The following is an 18,834-nucleotide window of genomic DNA, read 5'->3' on the forward strand; positions in this document are numbered from 1 at the left end:
CCAAAGACCTGATGGCTCTCCACACAGGTTGGAGGCAGCAAGATGAGGAGTTCAAGACTGTAGGACGGGATTTGTAGAGATGGCTCAGTGGTTAAGAGCTCTGGCTGTTCTCCCAGAGGACCCAGGTTCAATTCCCATGCACCCACATGGCAGCTCACAACTGTCTGTAACTCCAGTTCCAGGGAATCTGACACCTTCATACCAATCGCACATAAAATAAAGTTAAATAAACATTTTTTTAAAAAAGACTACAGGACCCTGTCTTAAGCATATGCAACTAGAGCGTGTTCACATGGCTTTCTGGAGACATAAGGATTCCTCTGACTTCCAAAGTGATTTCCAGGATAGCCAGGGCTACACAGACCCTGTGTCAAAAAAAAAAATCACCCCAAACCTCACAACATATAAATAAAATGTTGTAAGCAGTATTACACTGACATATATTTCATGGCTATAATATGTATCATAAGTATAGTTAATGTATATTGTGTGTTATGTGTTATATGTTGTATGTATGATTCATATAATATACGCAACTAACGAGTAATATGTTACATATGTAAAACCTACACTATCTACGTATGATATATAGTGTGAATTACACACATGTATGCATGAATATATGTACAGGTAATAGCCAACATATTTACTAAGTAACACAATACATTACTGCATTATTTAATATGCAATATATTATATAGTTATATGTCTATCATATAGCACACATATAACATGTCATATGCCTATAATGCTTCTATAATGTATGTCATGTGTGTAATACATATTACATCGCATTGTGTAACTTATTTTACACATCATATTATTTTGTTATATATACATAGCATAGATTAAATATTAGGTATGTGGGATGCATTATATATTATATGCACAGGTATTACACTATACATATACAATACAGAACGTGTTGTATGTTACATCTATAGGATATTGTTACATGTGCCAGTGGGTCATATGTTCTACGTGAATGTGTCTGCGTATGATTCTCCCTTAGGATAAGGGGGACACCTACTCTTCTGCACATACCAAGCCCTCGTGGTGTCTGTGTTCCACTCACCTGCACTTTCCAAGAATACATAAAATCACAACTGAAAATCACAGCACACACTGTACTGTATCATCACTAGCGGCAAGCCGAGGGGAGGAGACGGCACTCCTGCAGGGACCCTGGCAGTGTGGGAATTCGTCTGTGACTGTCTGGTAGGGCAGAAGCCAGGCATACTGCTTCTCCTGGTTGGTTTTGCTGGGTTTTTGTTGTTTTGCCAGCGTGACACAAACGACAGTCATCTGGGAAGAGGGACCTCAGTGGAGATGACACTACCATACGACTGACCTGGGCAAGCTGGAGGGACATTTTCTTTCTTAAAAACATTTTAAATTGAAGCTGGGTGATGGTGGCGCACACCTTTAATCCCAGCACTCGGGAGGCAGAGCCGTGTGGATCTCTGTGAGTTCAAGGTCAGTGTGGTCTACAGAGTGAGTTCTGGGACAGCTAGGGCTGCTACTCAGAGAAACTATGTCTCGGGGAAAAAAAAGACAAAACCCAAACATTTAAAATTGGAGTATAGTTATACCACTTCCCCTCCCCTTTCCTCCCTCCAGCCCTTCCCAGGTCCCCTTCCTGAATCCCTGAGATGTCCCCGACTCTCACAGTGACAGCCTCCTTTCCTCTGACAGTATTGTCACACACGTGCACGTGTGAACACACATGTATACACACAACCTGCTGAGCCTGTTTTCATTGTCTATGTGTATGGCTTCAGAGCTGACCACCCTGCACTGGACAGCCAGGGTCCTCCTCCTGGGAAAGGCTAACTCTCCCTCTCCCAGCAGTCATTAGCAGCCGGCCTGTAGTTCTTTGTCTGGGGTGGACCCTGTGAGATTTTCTCCCTTCCAGATTGGCAAGTCCGCTGATATTGTCCCCGTCTTGTTTATGCAGCCGTTCCTAGGGAGACTGCTTCACAGTGGACTTCCTGGGATTCTGGCTCTGAGGATCTTCCCAGCCCCTCTAAGCAGATGCTCTCTGAGCTGGGATGCAGGAGCTGGGATGAGGGCGTATCACTGGGGCTGTGCTCCCACATCTGCTGATCCCCACTGTCCAGCTGTGGCTGGCTGTGATGGGTTCCAGGTGGTGTGAAGAGGCTTCTGCCACGAGGGGTGGGAGCCACACTCAGCTGTGGGGCTGAGGATGAGATGCAGTCTGCAGTACGGAACCGGGCTCATCTATCACAGTCGCACTAGGTCCCTGTCTTAATTAGGGTTTCTATTGCTGTGAACAGACACCATGAGCACAGGAAGAAAGACATTTCATTGGGGCTGACTTCAATGAAAGTTCAGAGGTTCAGTCCCTTATCATCACGGCAGGACAGAGCAGCATGCAGGCAGATGTGGTGCTGGAGCTGAGTGTCCTACATCTTGATCCCCAGGCATCAGAAGATTGTGTATCACACTGGGCATAGCTTGAGCACAGGAGCCTGCAAGCCCGCCTCCATGGTGACACACTTCCTCCAACAAGACCATACCCACCCCAGCAAGGCCACACCTCCTAATAGCGCCAATCCCTAGAGGTGAAGCTTTCGAGTCCATGGGGTTCCTTCAAACCCACCCAGTCCCTGACCTCGAGAAACTGGCTCGAATTTCAGTAGCAGGCACAATTTCTTTCCTGCTGAGTGGGCTTCAGGTCCAATCAGACAGCCGTATTTTCTTAGTGATTGATGGGGGAGGGTCCATCTCACTGTGGCCGCTACCGTCCTTGGGCAGGTGGTCCTGGGATATCTAAGGAAGCAGGCTGAACAAGCCACGGGGAGCAAGCCAGAAACTACATCCTCCACGGCCTCTGCTTCAGTTCCTGTCTTGAGTTCCATCAGACTGTGACCGAAGCTAAAATAAACCCTTTCCTCGCCAAGTTGCTTTTGGTGGCGAGGTTTCACGACAGCGATGGAAGCCATGACTATTCTACATTCTGCATGCTCGGCAAAGCATACCCAGCCCCAAATGTCACCCTTCCTTCCCCACTGGGGCTGCCTAGTTAGACCAGATGACTTGGGTTTGAGATCTCCAGGACCCATATTGCACAGGCCCCTGTGGTTCCCTGAGACCAGAAGGTGATGGAGGTACAGGTGGCCGTGAGCCACACCTGATGTGGGTGCTGGGTACCAAATTCGGGTCCTCAGGAAGAGCAACAATCCTGCGGTCCTGGGATAGGATCACAGCTTCTCCTTACCGTGCTGGTGACAGATACAAACCAACCAGCAGCCTGCAACGCCCTCCACCATAGAGGGCACACTCTGCTGAGAGCCTTCAAACCTGGCACACAACAGTTAACCACCGGGCTTGGCCAGGTGCCCAGCCTGGGCTGCTCCATAGTTCCTTTCCTTTATCCCAGTTGCTGGGAGAACTCGGTGGGGTGACCAGAAAGTACCTAAGACAAAAGCTACCAGGAAAGACAGAGCCTTGTTTTCACTGTGGCTCTGGGCCCAGGCAACTTCCTTCTCCCAGGGACTTCGGAGCTGGTGCTCTGCCGGCCAGCAAGAGGGAAGCTGGCATCCCCAGGAGAGCCTGGAGCAGGCACTGCAAAGGGCGCTGAGCTTGGGGAAGACCCACACACACTCTTGTTGAGGTGTCTGCAGTAACACTCGGGAGCCAAAATGATGGGTGGCTGCCCAAGAACCCACTGAGGCACAGATTCTTCACGAAGCCTCTTACTGAGAGCCAGGCGTGCATCTGTGGAACCCACATTCCCCGGGCAACTGAAAATGGAGAGATGAGCGCCCTAAGGGTGAGTACCCACCGCACAGGACACGGGTGTGAGTACCTACTCCACAGGACACGGGGTGTGAGTACCCACCGCACAGGACACAGGGTGTGAGTACCCACTGCACAGGACACGGGGTGTGAGTACCCACTGCACAGGACACGGGGTGTGAGTACCCACCCCACAGGACATGGGGTGTGAGTACCCACCCCACAGGACACGGGGTGTGAGTATCCACCCCACAGGACACGGGGTGTGAGTACCTACCACACAGGACACGGGGTGTGAGTACCTACCACACAGGCAATGGGGTGTGAGTACCCACCCCACAGGACATGGGGTGTGAGTATCCACTACACAGGACACGGGGTGTGAGTATCCACCACACAGGACACGGGGGTGAGTATCCACCGCACAGGACACGGGGTGTGAGTACCTACCACACAGGCAATGGGGTGTGAGTACCCACCGCACAGGACAGAGGGTGTGAGTACCCACCGCACAGGACACGGGGTGTGAGTACCCACTGCACAGGACATGGGGTGTGAGTATCCACCGCACAGGACACGGGGTGTGAGTACCTACCACACAGGCAATGGGGTGTGAGTACCCACCGCACAGGACAGAGGGTGTGAGTACCCACCGCACAGGACACGGGGTGTGAGTACCCACTGCACAGGACATGGGGTGTGAGTACCCACCGCACAGGACATAGGGTGTGAGTACCCACCCCACAGGACATGGGGTGTGAGTACCCACCCCACAGGACACGGGGTGTGAGTATCCACCCCACAGGACACGGGGTGTGAGTATCCACCACACAGGACACGGGGTGTGAGTATCCACCACACAGGACACGGGGTGTGAGTATCCACCGCACAGGACACGGGGTGTGAGTACCTACCACACAGGCAATGGGGTGTGAGTATCCACTACACAGGACATGGGGTGTGAGTATCCACCACACAGGACACGGGGTGTGAGTATCCACCGCACAGGACACGGGGTGTGAGTACCTACCACACAGGCAATGGGGTGTGAGTATCCACCCCACAGGACATGGGGTGTGAGTATCCACTACACAGGACACGGGGTGTGAGTATCCACCACACAGGACACGGGGGTGAGTATCCACCGCACAGGACACGGGGTGTGAGTACCTACCACACAGGCAATGGGGTGTGAGTATCCACTCCACAGGACATGGGGTGTGAGTATCCACTACACAGGACATGGGGTGTGAGTATCCACCACACAGGACACGGGGGTGAGTATCCACCTCACAGGACACGGGGTGTGAGTACCTACCACACAGGCAATGGGGTGTGAGTATCCACTCCACAGGACATGGGGTGTGAGTATCCACTACACAGGACATGGGGTGTGAGTATCCACCGCACAGGACACGGGGTGTGAGTATCTACTGCACAGGACACAAGGTGCCCTCCACGGAGGTGGCGGGAAGGGGCCATCAAGTCAAGCACCTTCAGGAAACCTCAGAGGAGACTGGGAATTCCGCTCTGAAAATGGGAACGAATGTGAGTCACAAAGATTGGGTTTAATGTGTAAAGGCCCTGAAGTTAAACTAGAAATGGATTCTCCTCTTTCTCTCCCCCTTTTTTCCTTCTCCCTTTCCCCTCATTCCTCTTCCCCTACCATCTGCCTTTTTGAGGCAGGATCTCATATAATCCAGGCTGCCCTTGATGTGCTATGCTAACCCAGGCTGGGGTTGAGCTGTTGCTGCTCCAGCATCGGCATCTGCCCCCCCCCCCATCTCGCTGAGCCTTGATTGACCTTGAATTCACCAGTTTGTAAGATCCCCCCCCCCCTCCACCTTCTGACTTGGGACTGTAGGGTGCACTGCCGTTCCTGCAAGTGAAGTTCCAAGGGCAGGGGCAGGGGCTGGAGCGTGTTTTGCAAGCCCTCCGAGTGCTGTGGCTACAGCTACGCCACCATGCCTGCTCAGACCAGGGCAGCTTTTGTTTGTTTGTTTGTTTGTTTTTCGAAACTGTCTCTCTGTAGCTTTGGAGCCTCTCCTGGAACTCGCTCTGCAGACCAGGCTGGCCTCGGATTTACAGGAGGCCTCCTGAGTGCTGAGATTAAAGGCATGTGCCACCACCGCCCGGCTAGGCCAGGATGTCTTAACCAAGGGGAATCCTGCCCCCGGGGAGGCACCGAGTCTGGACATATTTTTGAGTGTGGGCTTTGGTGGCAGTGAGGGTAGGTTCCGAACATGTGAAGAAACCCGGGCTCTTGTGGGGAAGATCAAGACCAAAGAGTTAGGAGCCTCCTGTAACACCCAGAGGGGGCAGTTAACGGCTTGTGGAGCTGGAGCGTGAGCTGGTCTCGTGTGTGTTGGTATGCTCCTTTCATAGCCTTGCGCAGACTCCAGGGACCAAACACCTTTACCCTCTGATCTCTCTTGCCAGCTTTCTTTTGTTTTGCTCTGTTTTTAAAGGATTTATTTATTTCATTTTAAGTGGATGTTTTGCCTACATGTACATATATGCACCACGTGTGTGCAGTGCCCTCAGCAGCCAGAAGGGGGTGTCAGAACCCCTGGGACTGGAGCTACCAGTTACCAGTGCCACAGGTAAGGCACTGTGTAGGTGCTGGGGACTGACTGATGTTGCTATACACCCAGGTCAATCCGAGACACACGACCTTCCTGTCTCACTACCCTCCAGAATGCTGGGATCGCAGGTGAGCCACAGCATCACACCAAGCCATTCCTGTAGTACATATTAATATTTCATATAAATACCATACAATATAATATAGTGCACATATCAAGCATTCTGTGTTTGGCGCCTTGCAAATCCGTGTGTTCTCAGGGCCTTCTTCTGTCACCATGGCTACATTGACATTCGTTGACCCATGATGCTTCCTGACAGAGTACTTATGAAAAACAGATGACCTGAGGGCGTTTGCTCTCAGTTCACAAAGACAGGGCAGATGCCTGGACCAGGAGGCATGACGCTTCCACATTCCAAGAAGACAATGGAGGAGGCTGTGCTCTCGCCACAAGAGAGACCATCTATGCCTGTCACCGAGAGTTGGTCTTGCACAGTGGTGCTCGACCTTCCTAATGCAGCGGCCCTTTGGGAAGGTTCCTCTTGCTGTGGTGACCCCCCCAAGCATAAAGTTATTTTCATTACTGCTTCATAACTGCAATTTTGCTACTGTTATGAATCAGAATGTAAATATTTTTGGAGATAGAAGTTTGTCAAAAGGGTCGTGACCCACAGGTAGAGAACCGCTGGTCTGGGGTCTTATGCAGGCTAGAAACCAGACTGCATCTGAGCCATCTACACCAGTCACTGGGGATTCTAGGCAGGGGCTCCACCCTGAGCCACACCCCCAGCCCCTCACTGGGGATCCTAGGCAGGGGCTCCACTCTCTTGAAGTTCCTGGCACTCCTATTCCTGAGAATCATAAATGTCTGCAGACACTGGGGCAGCTTAAGGCTCCAGGTGAGACAACCATCTTGCATTACTTTCACGGTGCATGAACACTGGCTTATGAGAGGCACAAAGAGGAGTCTCAACCCAATGCCAGGGCTACGTATGGCTCCCAGAAACCCTTGGTCTCTTCTGCACATCTGGGCTCAGGCTCAACTTACACAGAGGCCCCAGGGGAGCCTGGTGTTGGAAAGATTGTCTGGTCCCTGGGCTCCGGTGCCCAGAGCTGTGAACCATGGTTGCTATGGCAACTACTGAAGCTCCCATGAGAAGCTGGAAGAAGACTCTGGTGCCTGAAGAACAACATCCAGCCACCCGGGAAAGCCGCTCCATATCCTGTTAGTCTTTGCAGACAAGCAGAGTGGAAGCAGCATCCAGGCAACCCCGAAGGAATGCTGGGGTGACCAAGGCAGCAAGTAACCAAGGGCCACAGAGCCTGGGATACACCCCCTCTTCCACATGGCTGTGCCTGGCCAGCCTCACAGAGGAACTCCTCGGCCACTGGTGTGAGGTGCATGGGTCTCAGGCCCTTGATGGGAAGCATGAACGTGGGCCCCCTTAGCCCTGGCACTCGCCAGCGGCTTCTCCAGGGTCAGGCAAGCTCCCTCCCAGCACCCATTCCCAGCAGCGGTGTGGCCGTCTTCATCAGCTCTGCCATCTCAGGTAAGGGCAAGTTGGGGGCTAAAGACAAGTAGACACTCTTGATGGTGGCTATGCCTCACGGGGTCCTCCAAGAGATGTGTGTGAATACAGATAGGCCAGTGACCCACATAAGAACCCTTGTCAGGGGTCCTCCTGGGTCCTCTGCTCTTTTCTTCATCATATGAACAGTTGAATGCAGTCCTGTGAGTGGCCTGATATTGCATCCAATGATCACAAGCAGTGTGCTACTCTTATGCTTCGCCTGTGTGTGCTTGGCAGTCGCAGGAGGAAGAGCCCAGCATCTCGCACTCACTTAAGAGCTGGGGTGAGGGGCTGGAGAGATGGCTCAGCGGTTAAAGGCTAGGCTCACAACCATAAATATAAAGAGCTGGGGTGGGGACTTGCGTGCAGACAAGGGGCTGCTTCGTGTCTGCCCCAGTGTTCTCTATTGAGCCACACCCCTAACCTCCTGCCCAAGGATTTTTTTTTAGAAAATATTTTTTTGTTTATTCATTTTTTATGCTGTTGTTCTGGGTTTTAAACCCAGTTTGTGCTAGGCAAGCACTTTTACTAACGAGCTACACTCCTAGGTCCGCCTTATTTTCATAGATGTATTAATGTGTGGGGTGCACATGAGCCATGCAGAGGACAGCTTTTAGGAGCTGGTTCTCTCCTCCCTCCAAGTGGGTCCCAGGAATTGAACTTGGGCTTTTAGACTTGATGGCAAGCCCCTTCACACAGTGAGCCATCTCAGTACCCCCATGCTTTAAATTGTATGTTGGTTTTCCCTCTAACCAAGCTAAGAGCTTTGTGATAGTACCAGCTGCATACAGCTGCACACAGTTGTGTGTTCTTCACATTAAGTAAAACCATGTATGCATGAAAATGCCTGATCTGCATTAGCTCCTAATTTCCATGATGTGATTACTTTTACAGTCATGTTCATGCAGCACTGTCACCGAGCACGCAGCACTGTCTCTGAGCACGCAGCACTGTCTCTGAGCACGCAACACTGTCTCTGAGCACGCAGCACTGTCTCTGAGCACGCAGCACTGTCTCTGAGCATGCAACACTGTCTCTGAGCATACATCACTGTCACTGAGCACGCAGCACTGTCTCTGAACATGCAGCACTGTCACTGAGCACGCAGCACTGTCTCTGAGCACGCAGCACTGTCTCTGAGCATGCAGCACTGTCTCTGAGCATGCAGCACTGTCTCTGAGCATGCAACACTGTCTCTGAGCATGCAGCACTGTCACTGAGCACGCAGCACTGTCACTGAGCACGCAGCACTGTCTCTGAGCACGCAGCACTGTCTCTGAGCATGCAGCACTGTCTCTGAGCACACAGCACTGTCTCTGAACATGCAGCACTGTCTCTGAGCATGCAGCACTGTTTCTGAGCATGCAGCACTGTCTCTGAGCACGCAGCACTGTCTCTGAGCATGCAACATTGTCACCAAGCACACAGCACTCTCACTGAACATGCAGCACTGTCTCTGAGCATGCAGCACTGTTTCTGAGCATGCAGCACTGTCTCTGAGCACGCAGCACTGTCTCTGAGCATGCAACATTGTCACCAAGCACACAGCACTCTCACTGAACATGCAGCACTGTCTCTGAGCACGCAGCACTGTCTCTGAGCATGCAGCACTGTCTCTGAGCACGCAGCACTGTCTCTGAGCATGCAACATTGTCACCAAGCATGCAGCACTGTCACCAAGCATGCAGCACTGTCACCAAGCATGCGTCCATAGGGCACTAACACCTAATGGTCCATTTTCTCAGTTTGATCTGGATGAGCGTCTTCAAGTGCAGAGCTAACCTTCAGATCTCAGGTTGCTAGAAGACCCGTGCGTTGGGTGTTGCTGGGTTTTCTTCCCAGCGCAGAGTATGTGCTACCTTTTGATTTTTATTTTATTTATTCACTTTTCAAAAAACATTTTTTCGAGACAGGGTTTTCCTGTGTAGCTCTGGCTGTCCTGGAACTCACTCTATAGACCAGGCTAGCCCAGAACTCACAGAGGTCCATCTGCCTCTGCCTCCCAAGTTCTGGGATTAAAGGCGTGCGTAGCCCTGCTTAATATTTTGGTAACGGCTGTGTGGCAAGTGACTGGTGACACTGCTGAAGATTCTCTGTTGTCTGCGCATGGATTGCACGCATGTGACACTGCTGAAGATTCTCTGTTGTCTGCGCATGGATTGCACGCATGTGACACTGCTGAAGATTCTCTGTTGTCTGCGCATGGATTGCATGTATTCTTTTGATCTGCTGGGGACTGAGCTTGGGGTCCCCACACATGCTTGACAGGCTTCCCCAACTCTGCATATACCTGAAAATTTCAGATGGTAGAGTCACATGCAAGCCCCTGATTTCAGACGTTGCTGTGTCTCTTGATGTAACCTTCATGCTTAGCACGAGGGCCTGAACTTAGTATCTGATAAGAATTTTATGAACACATCCAAATAGCCTATAAAGCTGATAAAACAGATTGGGAAGGGACAAACGAGTAGGAGATGAATACCAGACTCCCCATCCTGGCAGCTCCCAAGTTAGAGTCTGATTGATACTTTGAGTCACTTACTTTGGGTTATGGAGGAGCCCCTGCCTAGAATCCCCAGTGAGGGGCTGGGGGCGTGGCTCAGGGGTGGAGCCCCTGCCTAGGATCCCCAGGGAGGGGCTGGGGGCGTGGCTCAGGGGTGGAGCCCCTGCCTAGGATCCCCAGGGAGGGGCTGGGGGCGTGGCTCAGGGGTGGAGCCCCTGCCTAGGATCCCCAGGGAGGGGCTGGGGGCGTGGCTCAGGGGTGGAGCCCCTGCCTAGGATCCCCAGGGAGGGGCTGGGGGCGTGACTCAGGGGTGGAGCCTCTGCCTAGGATCTCCAGGGAGGGGCTGGGGGCGTGGCTCAGGGGTGGAGCCCCTGCCTAGGATCCCCAGGGAGGGGCTGGGGGCGTGGCTCAGGGGTGGAGCCCCTGCCTAACTTGAGGCTCTAGCTTCTCTGTCAGCACAACAGTCACACCTGGTTCACTCTGCATTTTTTCAGAGGAGCTGGGAATAATTTTTTCAGTGTGTTGGAAGCAGAGCCTGGAATAGATCAGCATGCACTTGAACGTGACCTCCCGGGCTGGGTCCAGAGGGCCCCATCCACCCATGTTCCCTGACCTACCTTTTATCTGGCTGCCCTCACTTAGCTCGGGCTCACCCTGCTGGGCCGGGCCTGAGGGTGTCTTTGGCGGTGATATTTGTGGAACTCACACAGGCGACTCCAGGTGTTCCAGACAGTTGGATTCTTTGATATGATTCCATGTAATTTTTAAATTTCATCAATTTTGTGTGTGTGGTCTTTCTGGGGAGAGAGTTACATCTGCACCAGGACAGCACACGTGTATGGAAGTCAGGACAGCTTTCAAGATCTGTTTCTTCCTTCTGTCCTGTGGGGCAGGTGGGCAGAGTCATCTTGGTCCCTTCTCCTTCTTTCCTCCTCCTCCTCCTCCTCCTCCTCCTCCTTCTTTTCTTTCCCTCCTTCTCTTCCCCCTTCTTCTCTTCCCCCTTCTCTCCTCTTTTTTTTTTCCTTCTTCTTCTGTATTGTTTTGGTGTTTAAGACTCCAACCTTGCAAGGGTCTGATGAGACAGAACTCAGTAGGGGCGGAACAGACTTCTGGGATCTCCTCTGTAACACACTCCGGCTGTGTCTTTCAGATATGGACGCAGAGCGAGAAGCCCTGCAGTGCACTGCCTACCCCGAGGTGCAGAGCTTCTGCCGGAAACACGGCTTGACATTTGAGGTAAGCATCTGTGATCTCTCCAGAGTCACACGGTCCCTTGTCATCTGTTTGGTGCTTTAGCTTTGGGTCTCAAAACTCAGAATGTTTTTTTTTTTTGTTTTGTCTTTTGAGATGAAGTCTCATTTAGCCCAGGCTGGACTCAAATTCACTGTGTAGCTGAGGATGGCCTTGAACTCCGCCTATTTCCACCTCCCAAGTGACAGAGTGACAGGTGTGTAGTGATATATCTGGACCCCTAGGATTCGTGTGTGCTAGGCAGGTACTCTGCCAACTGACTTGTAAACACTACTTACTGAGCTATGTCTCCAAGAGGTCCACCTACCTCTGCCTCCTGAGTGATGGGATTAAAGGCGTGTGCCACTGTGGGGGGTCCCTACAAAACCATGGTCAGTAGAGAAATAATCTTTGAGAGGCAAGAAGGAAACCCAGTTCAGCAAAACTTAGCCAGCTGCACTGGATTAGGCTTCTGGAGTCTGGCCCCAGGCGGTTTAGTTCAGGCATATTTAAGTCCAGTACAACTTTGACCAAAAGCTGGTGACAGATTTCCCAGTCCCTGTGCACAGTAAAGCTTAAGGTGTGACTAAATGTGGCCCCCACCTTAAAGAGTTCTGTAGCTTAGGGGCCCAGGATCTGCTGTAGTCTCTGCCCAGGATAGCGTAGAGGGCAGCAGGCTATGAAGTCTGTCAAAGTTATGCACCACCACTGCCCGGCCAAGCCTGGCTTCTGCGTGGGTTCGTGGGATGGAACTCAGGGCCTCATGCTACAGACAAGATCTTAGAGACCTGCCATCACCCAGCCCTCTCCATACTCCTTCGAAACAAAGTCTGCCTTGACCTGATCCTCCTGCCTTAGCCTCCAAACCACTTGGGGGACGTCCCTGCCACCCCCCAGCTCCATCCATTTCTCTCTCTCTCTCTCTCTCTCTCTCTCTCTCTCTCTCTCTCTCCCTTCCTTCCTTCCTTTCTTTCTTTCTTTCTTTTGTTAGTTCTTCCTTCCTTCCTCCCCCCCTCCTCCTCCTCTTCCTCTTCTTCTTCTTCTTGGTGGTGTTGGTTTTTTGAGACAGGGTTTTGCTGTGTAGCCTTGGCTGTCCTGCAACTCACAGACATCCACCTGCCTCTATCTCCCAAGTGCTGGTATTAAAGGTGTTTGTCACCCTGCCAAGCAAGACAGTGTTTCTAAAGGTCAGCCCCATTCTTATTGTTGTTATTGTTCCTAAATGTTATGTATGAATTTATACAAAACAGTCCAGACCAATGTGTCTTAATCCTTGGAGTCCTCTTTTTCCTGGTTACTCTGGAAGTGTTTCTCTGTATAACAATCCTGGCTGGCCTGGAACTTGCTCTGAAGACCAGACTGTCCTCAAGACCCGCCTGCCTCTGCCTCCCGAGTGCTGGGACGAAGGGTGTGCCCACCACCACCCGGCTCGTAGGTTTCTGTTGCTGGCAATATCACATAGCTGTCTCAGAGACTGTTGTTCTCAGAAAGACACTGAGAAGCGACAATGACCTTGTTCTTGTGCTGTTTGATGGTCACCCCTCCCAAGATTCCCAGTTTTCCAGTTCACCTTGATTCTCTCCTGGAGAGACTGCTTGGAATTGGCAGCATCCATGACCTCCAACTTCTCCAGGGTGAACTTCAAAACCAGCCTCTCAGCCAGGCGGTGGTGGCGCACGCCTTTAATCCCAGCACTTGGGAGGCAGAGGCAGGCTGATCTCTGTGAGACCAGCCTGGTCTATAAGAGCTAGTTCCAGGACAGGCTCCAAAACCACAGAGAAACCCTGTCTTGAAAAACCAACCAAACAAAAAAAAAAAACCAGCCTCTCGTTTTTGGTCCCCTTCTCCCCAAGCTTTTCTGTGGTGCCATGGTGGCAGAGGAGGCAGAAAGCCCAACTCCATTCTTGATAGACTCCTAAGAAAGGGCAGGACTTTCCTTGCAAGTATGAACATCTGAGTTCTGACCCCAGAATCCACATAGAAGCTGGGTGCAGTGGCATGTGACTGTAGTCTGAACATGGTGGTCGGGCAAAGACAGGTCCAGTCCCAGAGCACAGTGGTCGTGCAGGCCAGTCTGACGGACCCTGACTCAAAAGCCAAGATGGGAGGAGTAAAGGAAGATGCCAGACATCGTTGACCCTGGGGTTCCATATGCACAGGCACACACTTGTGCACACGTGCACACACACACACACACACACACACACACATGAGCATGCACACACATATAGCACATGGAAAAAAGGGGCTGGAGGGATGACTCCGTGGTCAAGAGGACTTGCTGCTGATCTATCTGACCAGAGTTTGGTTCCCAGCACCCACATTAGGCAACCCACAACCACCTATAATTCCATTTCCAGGAGACCCATTGCCCTCTTCTGGCCTCTGAGGGTACTGCAATGAACAGACACACTTGTGTTTACATTGTCTGTATACATAATTAAAGAAATAATAGCACATGTAGCCCAGTTGTGGTGGCTCACATGTTTAATCCCAGCACTTGGGAGGCAGAGGTAGGCAGATCTCTGTGTTTGAGATCTCTGAGTTTGAGGCCAGCCTGGTCTACAGAGTGAGTCAGGACAGCTAGGACTACACAGAGAACAGACCCAAAAAAATCACACAGAAATACAGTGTATTAATTACAATACTGTTCAGCCAATGACTCAGGTATTTCTAGCTAGCTATTAAATCTTGAATTAACCCATTTCTATTAATGTGTGTATTTCCATGAGACTGTGGCTTACTGGGTAAGGTTCCAGCATCTGTCTCCTTTGGCAGCTACATGGCATCTCCCAGACTCTGCCTACTGTAGTAATATGGGGCGGCGGCGGGGCTGCGTCCCCAACACCCCAGCCACCTGCCCGGCTAGCTTTTGCCCTGAAATAATTACACAGACACTGTATTCATTTAAACACTGCTCTGGCCCATTCCTATCTAGCCTCTTCTAGGCTAATTCTCACATCCCGATCAACCCATCTCTAATAATCTGTGAGCACCGGTCTTACCGGGAAGATTCTAGCCTAAGTCCATCCTGGGTCGGAGCTGGGGCATGGCGTCTCTCTGAAGCATCTGCTCCGGAGAGGAGAGCTGCGGAGTCTGACCTCACTTCCTCTTCCTCCAGGCATTCTGTTCTGTTTACTCCTCCCACCTATCTCCTAACCAATGAGAGCCAAGCAGTTTCTTTTATTTTAACCAGTGACCTTCCTCCATCAGCCTACTCTCTCTATCTCTGTTCTGATTTCATGCTTGGCTTTACTCTGCTAAGCCATGGGCCAAAATAGCTTTATTTATCAACCAGTAAAAGCAGCACATATACAGAAGGACATCTCACACACACTCCCAAATAATAATAACATTTTTGAAAAAAGAAAATAAGGAAGGAGCTGGGTTGGGAATTCTACTATTCCTGTTATTGATCAAGAGACAGAATTCAAGCTCAGAGACAAGGGGACAATGAGTCAGGTGAAGTGGCTGACATCTGTGCTTCTGTTACTTCAGGGACTGAAGGAAGAACATTGCTTAAGTCCAGAGTTCAAGGCCAGCTTGGGAAAGACAGGGAGATGCTGTCTCAAAATAAGCAAATAGAATAGATTAAACAGGACTTGGGGGTATAACTCAGGGGTAGAGCATTTGGTTCACACGTGTGAGGCCCTGGGGTCCTTCCCCTGCACTATCAGAACAAAACAGTGACAGAAAGGGAATCTTACACACTTAGGGCTCACAAAGCCCTGTGCTTGTCACTTTAACACTTTAGCCCCAGGCTAGCCCCGGAGGCGGGGGGGGGGCGACCGGAGGCTATTGCCCCTCTCAGCCTTGGCTCCTGCTGCTGTATTTGCTTGGGATTTGCATTTCTAGGCTGCTGAATTGACAAAGGTGGTGTTAGCTACCTCTGCCCCTTGTCTTCCTGTCACTCCAGCCTTCACTGGGCTAGTGCTACAGGCTGTCATTCTGCCCAGTTCCCAACACCCTCCTCCACTTCCACCTCCCCCAGCTCCCTGCCAGTCGGTGACAGAGGTGGACCTGACCTGGAGTTGCTAAGGAGAATTGGCTGGGTCATTTCCTGCTGGTCTCAATGTCCTCCCTCCCAAAGCCTGTTCTCAGCAAGCTTGGACTTGCTCCCCTTTAACAAGGGACAAGGCGAGAGACAATTAGCTTCCTACAGAATTTCTCAATTGTTCAGACAGGGTCTTGTGAAATCCAGGCTGACACTGACCTTGCTATGTAGCTAACCATGGTCTTGAGCTCAAGTTCCCCCGCTTTCAGGTGCAGGGATAAGAGGCATGCCCCAGCCCTTCATGCTAGACAGCATTGGGCATCAAATTCAGGACTTTCTGTGGCCAGGCATTCACCCTACCAACCAAGGTACAGCCTCAGCCTTACCAAGCCTGGTTTTGTTTTTCAAGATGTATTATTTTTATTTGTGTTTGTGTGTGTGCGTGCATGTGTGTGCGTGCATGTGTGTGCATGTGTGCCTGTGTGTGTATGCGTGTTTGTGCATGTGTGTGCGTGTGTGTATGTGTGTGTGTGTACTGGAGAGGACTCTGGATTCCCAGAGCTGGAGTCTCAGACTGCTATGAGATAGCCAGTGCAGCTCTGGGAAATGAACTCAGATCTCTGAAAGAGCAGCAAGTGCTCGCAACCACTAACACAGCCCTCCAGCCCCACAAACTTGTTTTTAAGTAAACCGTTCTTTTCTCTTCTCTTCTCTTCTCTTCTCTTCTCTTCTCTTCTCTTCTCTTCTCTTCTCTTCTCCCTTGAGACAGGGTCTCTCTGTAGCTCAGATAGGCCTTGAACTCAAAACCTTCCCTCCTGCATCAGCATCAGGAGCCCAAGGGTCTTTTCTTGAAGTTCATGACCTTCTGAGAAAGAGACAAGTGGGAATTTGGGAGCTAGCAAAGACATCCCCTTAGTGTGGGTATGCATTTTCCTGTTCTCATAATTACACCAAGAATCCACTTTTTCCTTTTTTAAAATTTTTTTTCTTCCTTTTCAAAAATCTTTTTTAATTTTTTAAAACTGTGCGTTAGTGTTTTGCCTGTATATATGCCAGTATGAAGATGTCAGATCCACTGGAACTGGAGTTACAGACAGTTGTGAGCTGCCATGTGGGTGCCGGGAACTCACAGAGATCCGCCTGCCTCTGCCTCCTTCCCGAGTGCGGGGATTGAAGGTGGGCCACTTTTGTTCCTTTATTCTGGTGCAGAGTGGAATCCAGGGATCGGCCATATGCATTATGCAAACCGTCTGCCACACACTGCATCCCTAGCCCCTTACTCATGATTCTAGGCAAGCGTTTTGCCCCTTAGCTACATCCCTAGCCTCCAATTTGTCTAATCTAGAAACCCCTAGAAGAGAGATGCTGCCAAAGCTGATCGGGATAAACTTCTTCAGTTGAACAAAATTATAGAACAAGTCACTCATTGGAAACCTCATTTTTCTATCCCAAGGCGGTTGATCTCAGGTGGGGCATCCCAGACACGCAGGCTGCTAACTGCTTGACCACAGAAATTTGTTTAGAAGAACTTGACCGCTGCCAGAGAACGTCCGTAGGACCAGCTTTTGTGGTGAGTGTGCCAGGGTAGGTGGAGTTGTCCTTATTTGTTTTCCATCACAGTGTGGCTCCTGACAGCTATGCAGACAGAAGAGTGAGACAGTGGGTGGCAGCTTAGCAAACATACCTGTCCCTGCAAACTGGTCATGACAGACATAACTAATCAGTAACAGAAGTAGCTGGAATTCAGGCGTTAGTAATCAAATGCAACAGTAAGTGAGCTGGAGAGTATAATGATAACTTGGGAGGGAATCTTCCAGGCTGGTTTAAAATTCCCTTCACTCTTCCCACCTGGTCCACTTTACATATGTAAATGGAAGGCTGCTTATTCATTCCTAGCTGCCCAGACCCAAAATAATCACACAGAAACTATATTATATGTAATACTGTCTGACCAATAGCTTAACAGTATTGCAGCTAGCTCTTATATCTTAAATTAACCCATTGATGGTAGAGATGTCGGGTGCTTAAAAGAAATCTCACACTGGCTCAGAACTGAGAGATAGATATTTATTTAGGGGGAAAACTTACAAATTAGGATTCTCTGCTTGAACAATGGATGGAGATCCGATCCAAAACAAACAGAATGAGCAAACAGGGACCTAGGGGGCGGAGAGAAGAAGGGGCCCAACACGCTTCAGCATCTGGGTAAATAGTCTATGAGGCCACACCCCATGTCTCTGCTAGTCTGGAACCCACACCTGTGCCCTCCTCTGTCACCAAAATAATCTCCAACCTGGTGGATGGAGCAGGAGGTCAAGGTCATCCTTGTCTGCCAAGTTCCCAACCCTGTCTCAGAAGGTGGAAGACAAACAAACAGAAAACCAAGCTGGGAGCACCCAGCACTTGGGAGGCAGAGGTCAGCCTGATCTATAGAGTGAGTTCCATGAGTCAGAGACACATGAAGAGACCTTGTTTTGAAACAAAACAAACAAACTCCCTCAGACCCAGTAGTTAAGAGCCTGTGCTTTGGGGGGAACAGAAGGAGGGGAGGCGAGGTGAACTGTGGTTCCTGTGTAAAATGAATAAAAAACTTTTTAAAAGTAAGAAAGTAAATAAATACATGAAAATAAAAAAAGAAAAAGAAATTAAGCCCAGTAGTGGTGATGCATGTCTTTAATCCCAGCACTTGGTAGGCAAACAGGAGGATCTCTGTGTGTTTGAGGCCAGCCTGGTCCACAGAGTGAGCTCCAAGACAGGTACCAAAGCTACAGAGAAACCCTGTCTCAAAAAAAAAACACAAAAAACCAACAACAACAACACAAAAAAGTCTGTGCTCCTCTGGTCTTGCAGAGGACTCCAGTTCAGTTCCCAGCACCCATGGCAGGTGTCTCACAACTATCACAACTCCAGTCCCTGGGGTCTGATGCCCTCTTCTGGCCTTTGCGGGCACTGCACCCATGTGCACATACCCACTCACAGGCTCCCACATGACCTTAGTGCCCACGGTAAGGGCTACAGATCCTGCGCAGCAGCATTCACATTGCCTTGATTGTGTGAGTGTGTTGGCATCACGGATTAGCAATCTCCCAGATTTCTAGAGTGTCCTATGGCTAGTGTGGCCTCAGAGAACAAAGCAGAAGAAGTTGAAGGTGCAGGCATATACCTGTCATCGCAACTACTTGGGAGATGG

The 18,834-nt window shown here is 50.5% G+C and overlaps 1 protein-coding gene across 3 annotated transcripts in view; it reads left to right on the plus strand.

Annotated features, from left to right (window-relative positions):
* The first annotated feature begins 3,473 nt into the window (after positions 1 to 3,473).
* Nwd1 (NACHT and WD repeat domain containing 1) overlaps positions 3,474 to 18,834 on the plus strand; it is a 141,550-nt gene continuing 126,189 nt past the window's right edge. Inside the window, exons 1-3 of one of the 3 annotated variants that reach the window (XM_075987010.1) lie at positions 3,474 to 3,796; positions 11,571 to 11,656; positions 17,098 to 17,214. In XM_075987010.1, the coding sequence (XP_075843125.1) occupies positions 11,573 to 11,656; positions 17,098 to 17,214 (201 nt within the window). In that variant the 5' untranslated portion in view covers positions 3,474 to 3,796; positions 11,571 to 11,572. Of the gene's footprint in view, positions 3,797 to 7,670; positions 7,897 to 11,570; positions 11,657 to 17,097; positions 17,215 to 18,834 lie in introns of those variants that run through there. The other 2 variants (XM_075987009.1, XM_075987011.1) reach the window with 2 other exon arrangements.

Source organism: Microtus pennsylvanicus, chromosome 9 (genome assembly GCF_037038515.1).
Source record: "Microtus pennsylvanicus isolate mMicPen1 chromosome 9, mMicPen1.hap1, whole genome shotgun sequence".
Lineage (NCBI taxonomy): Eukaryota > Metazoa > Chordata > Mammalia > Rodentia > Cricetidae > Microtus > Microtus pennsylvanicus.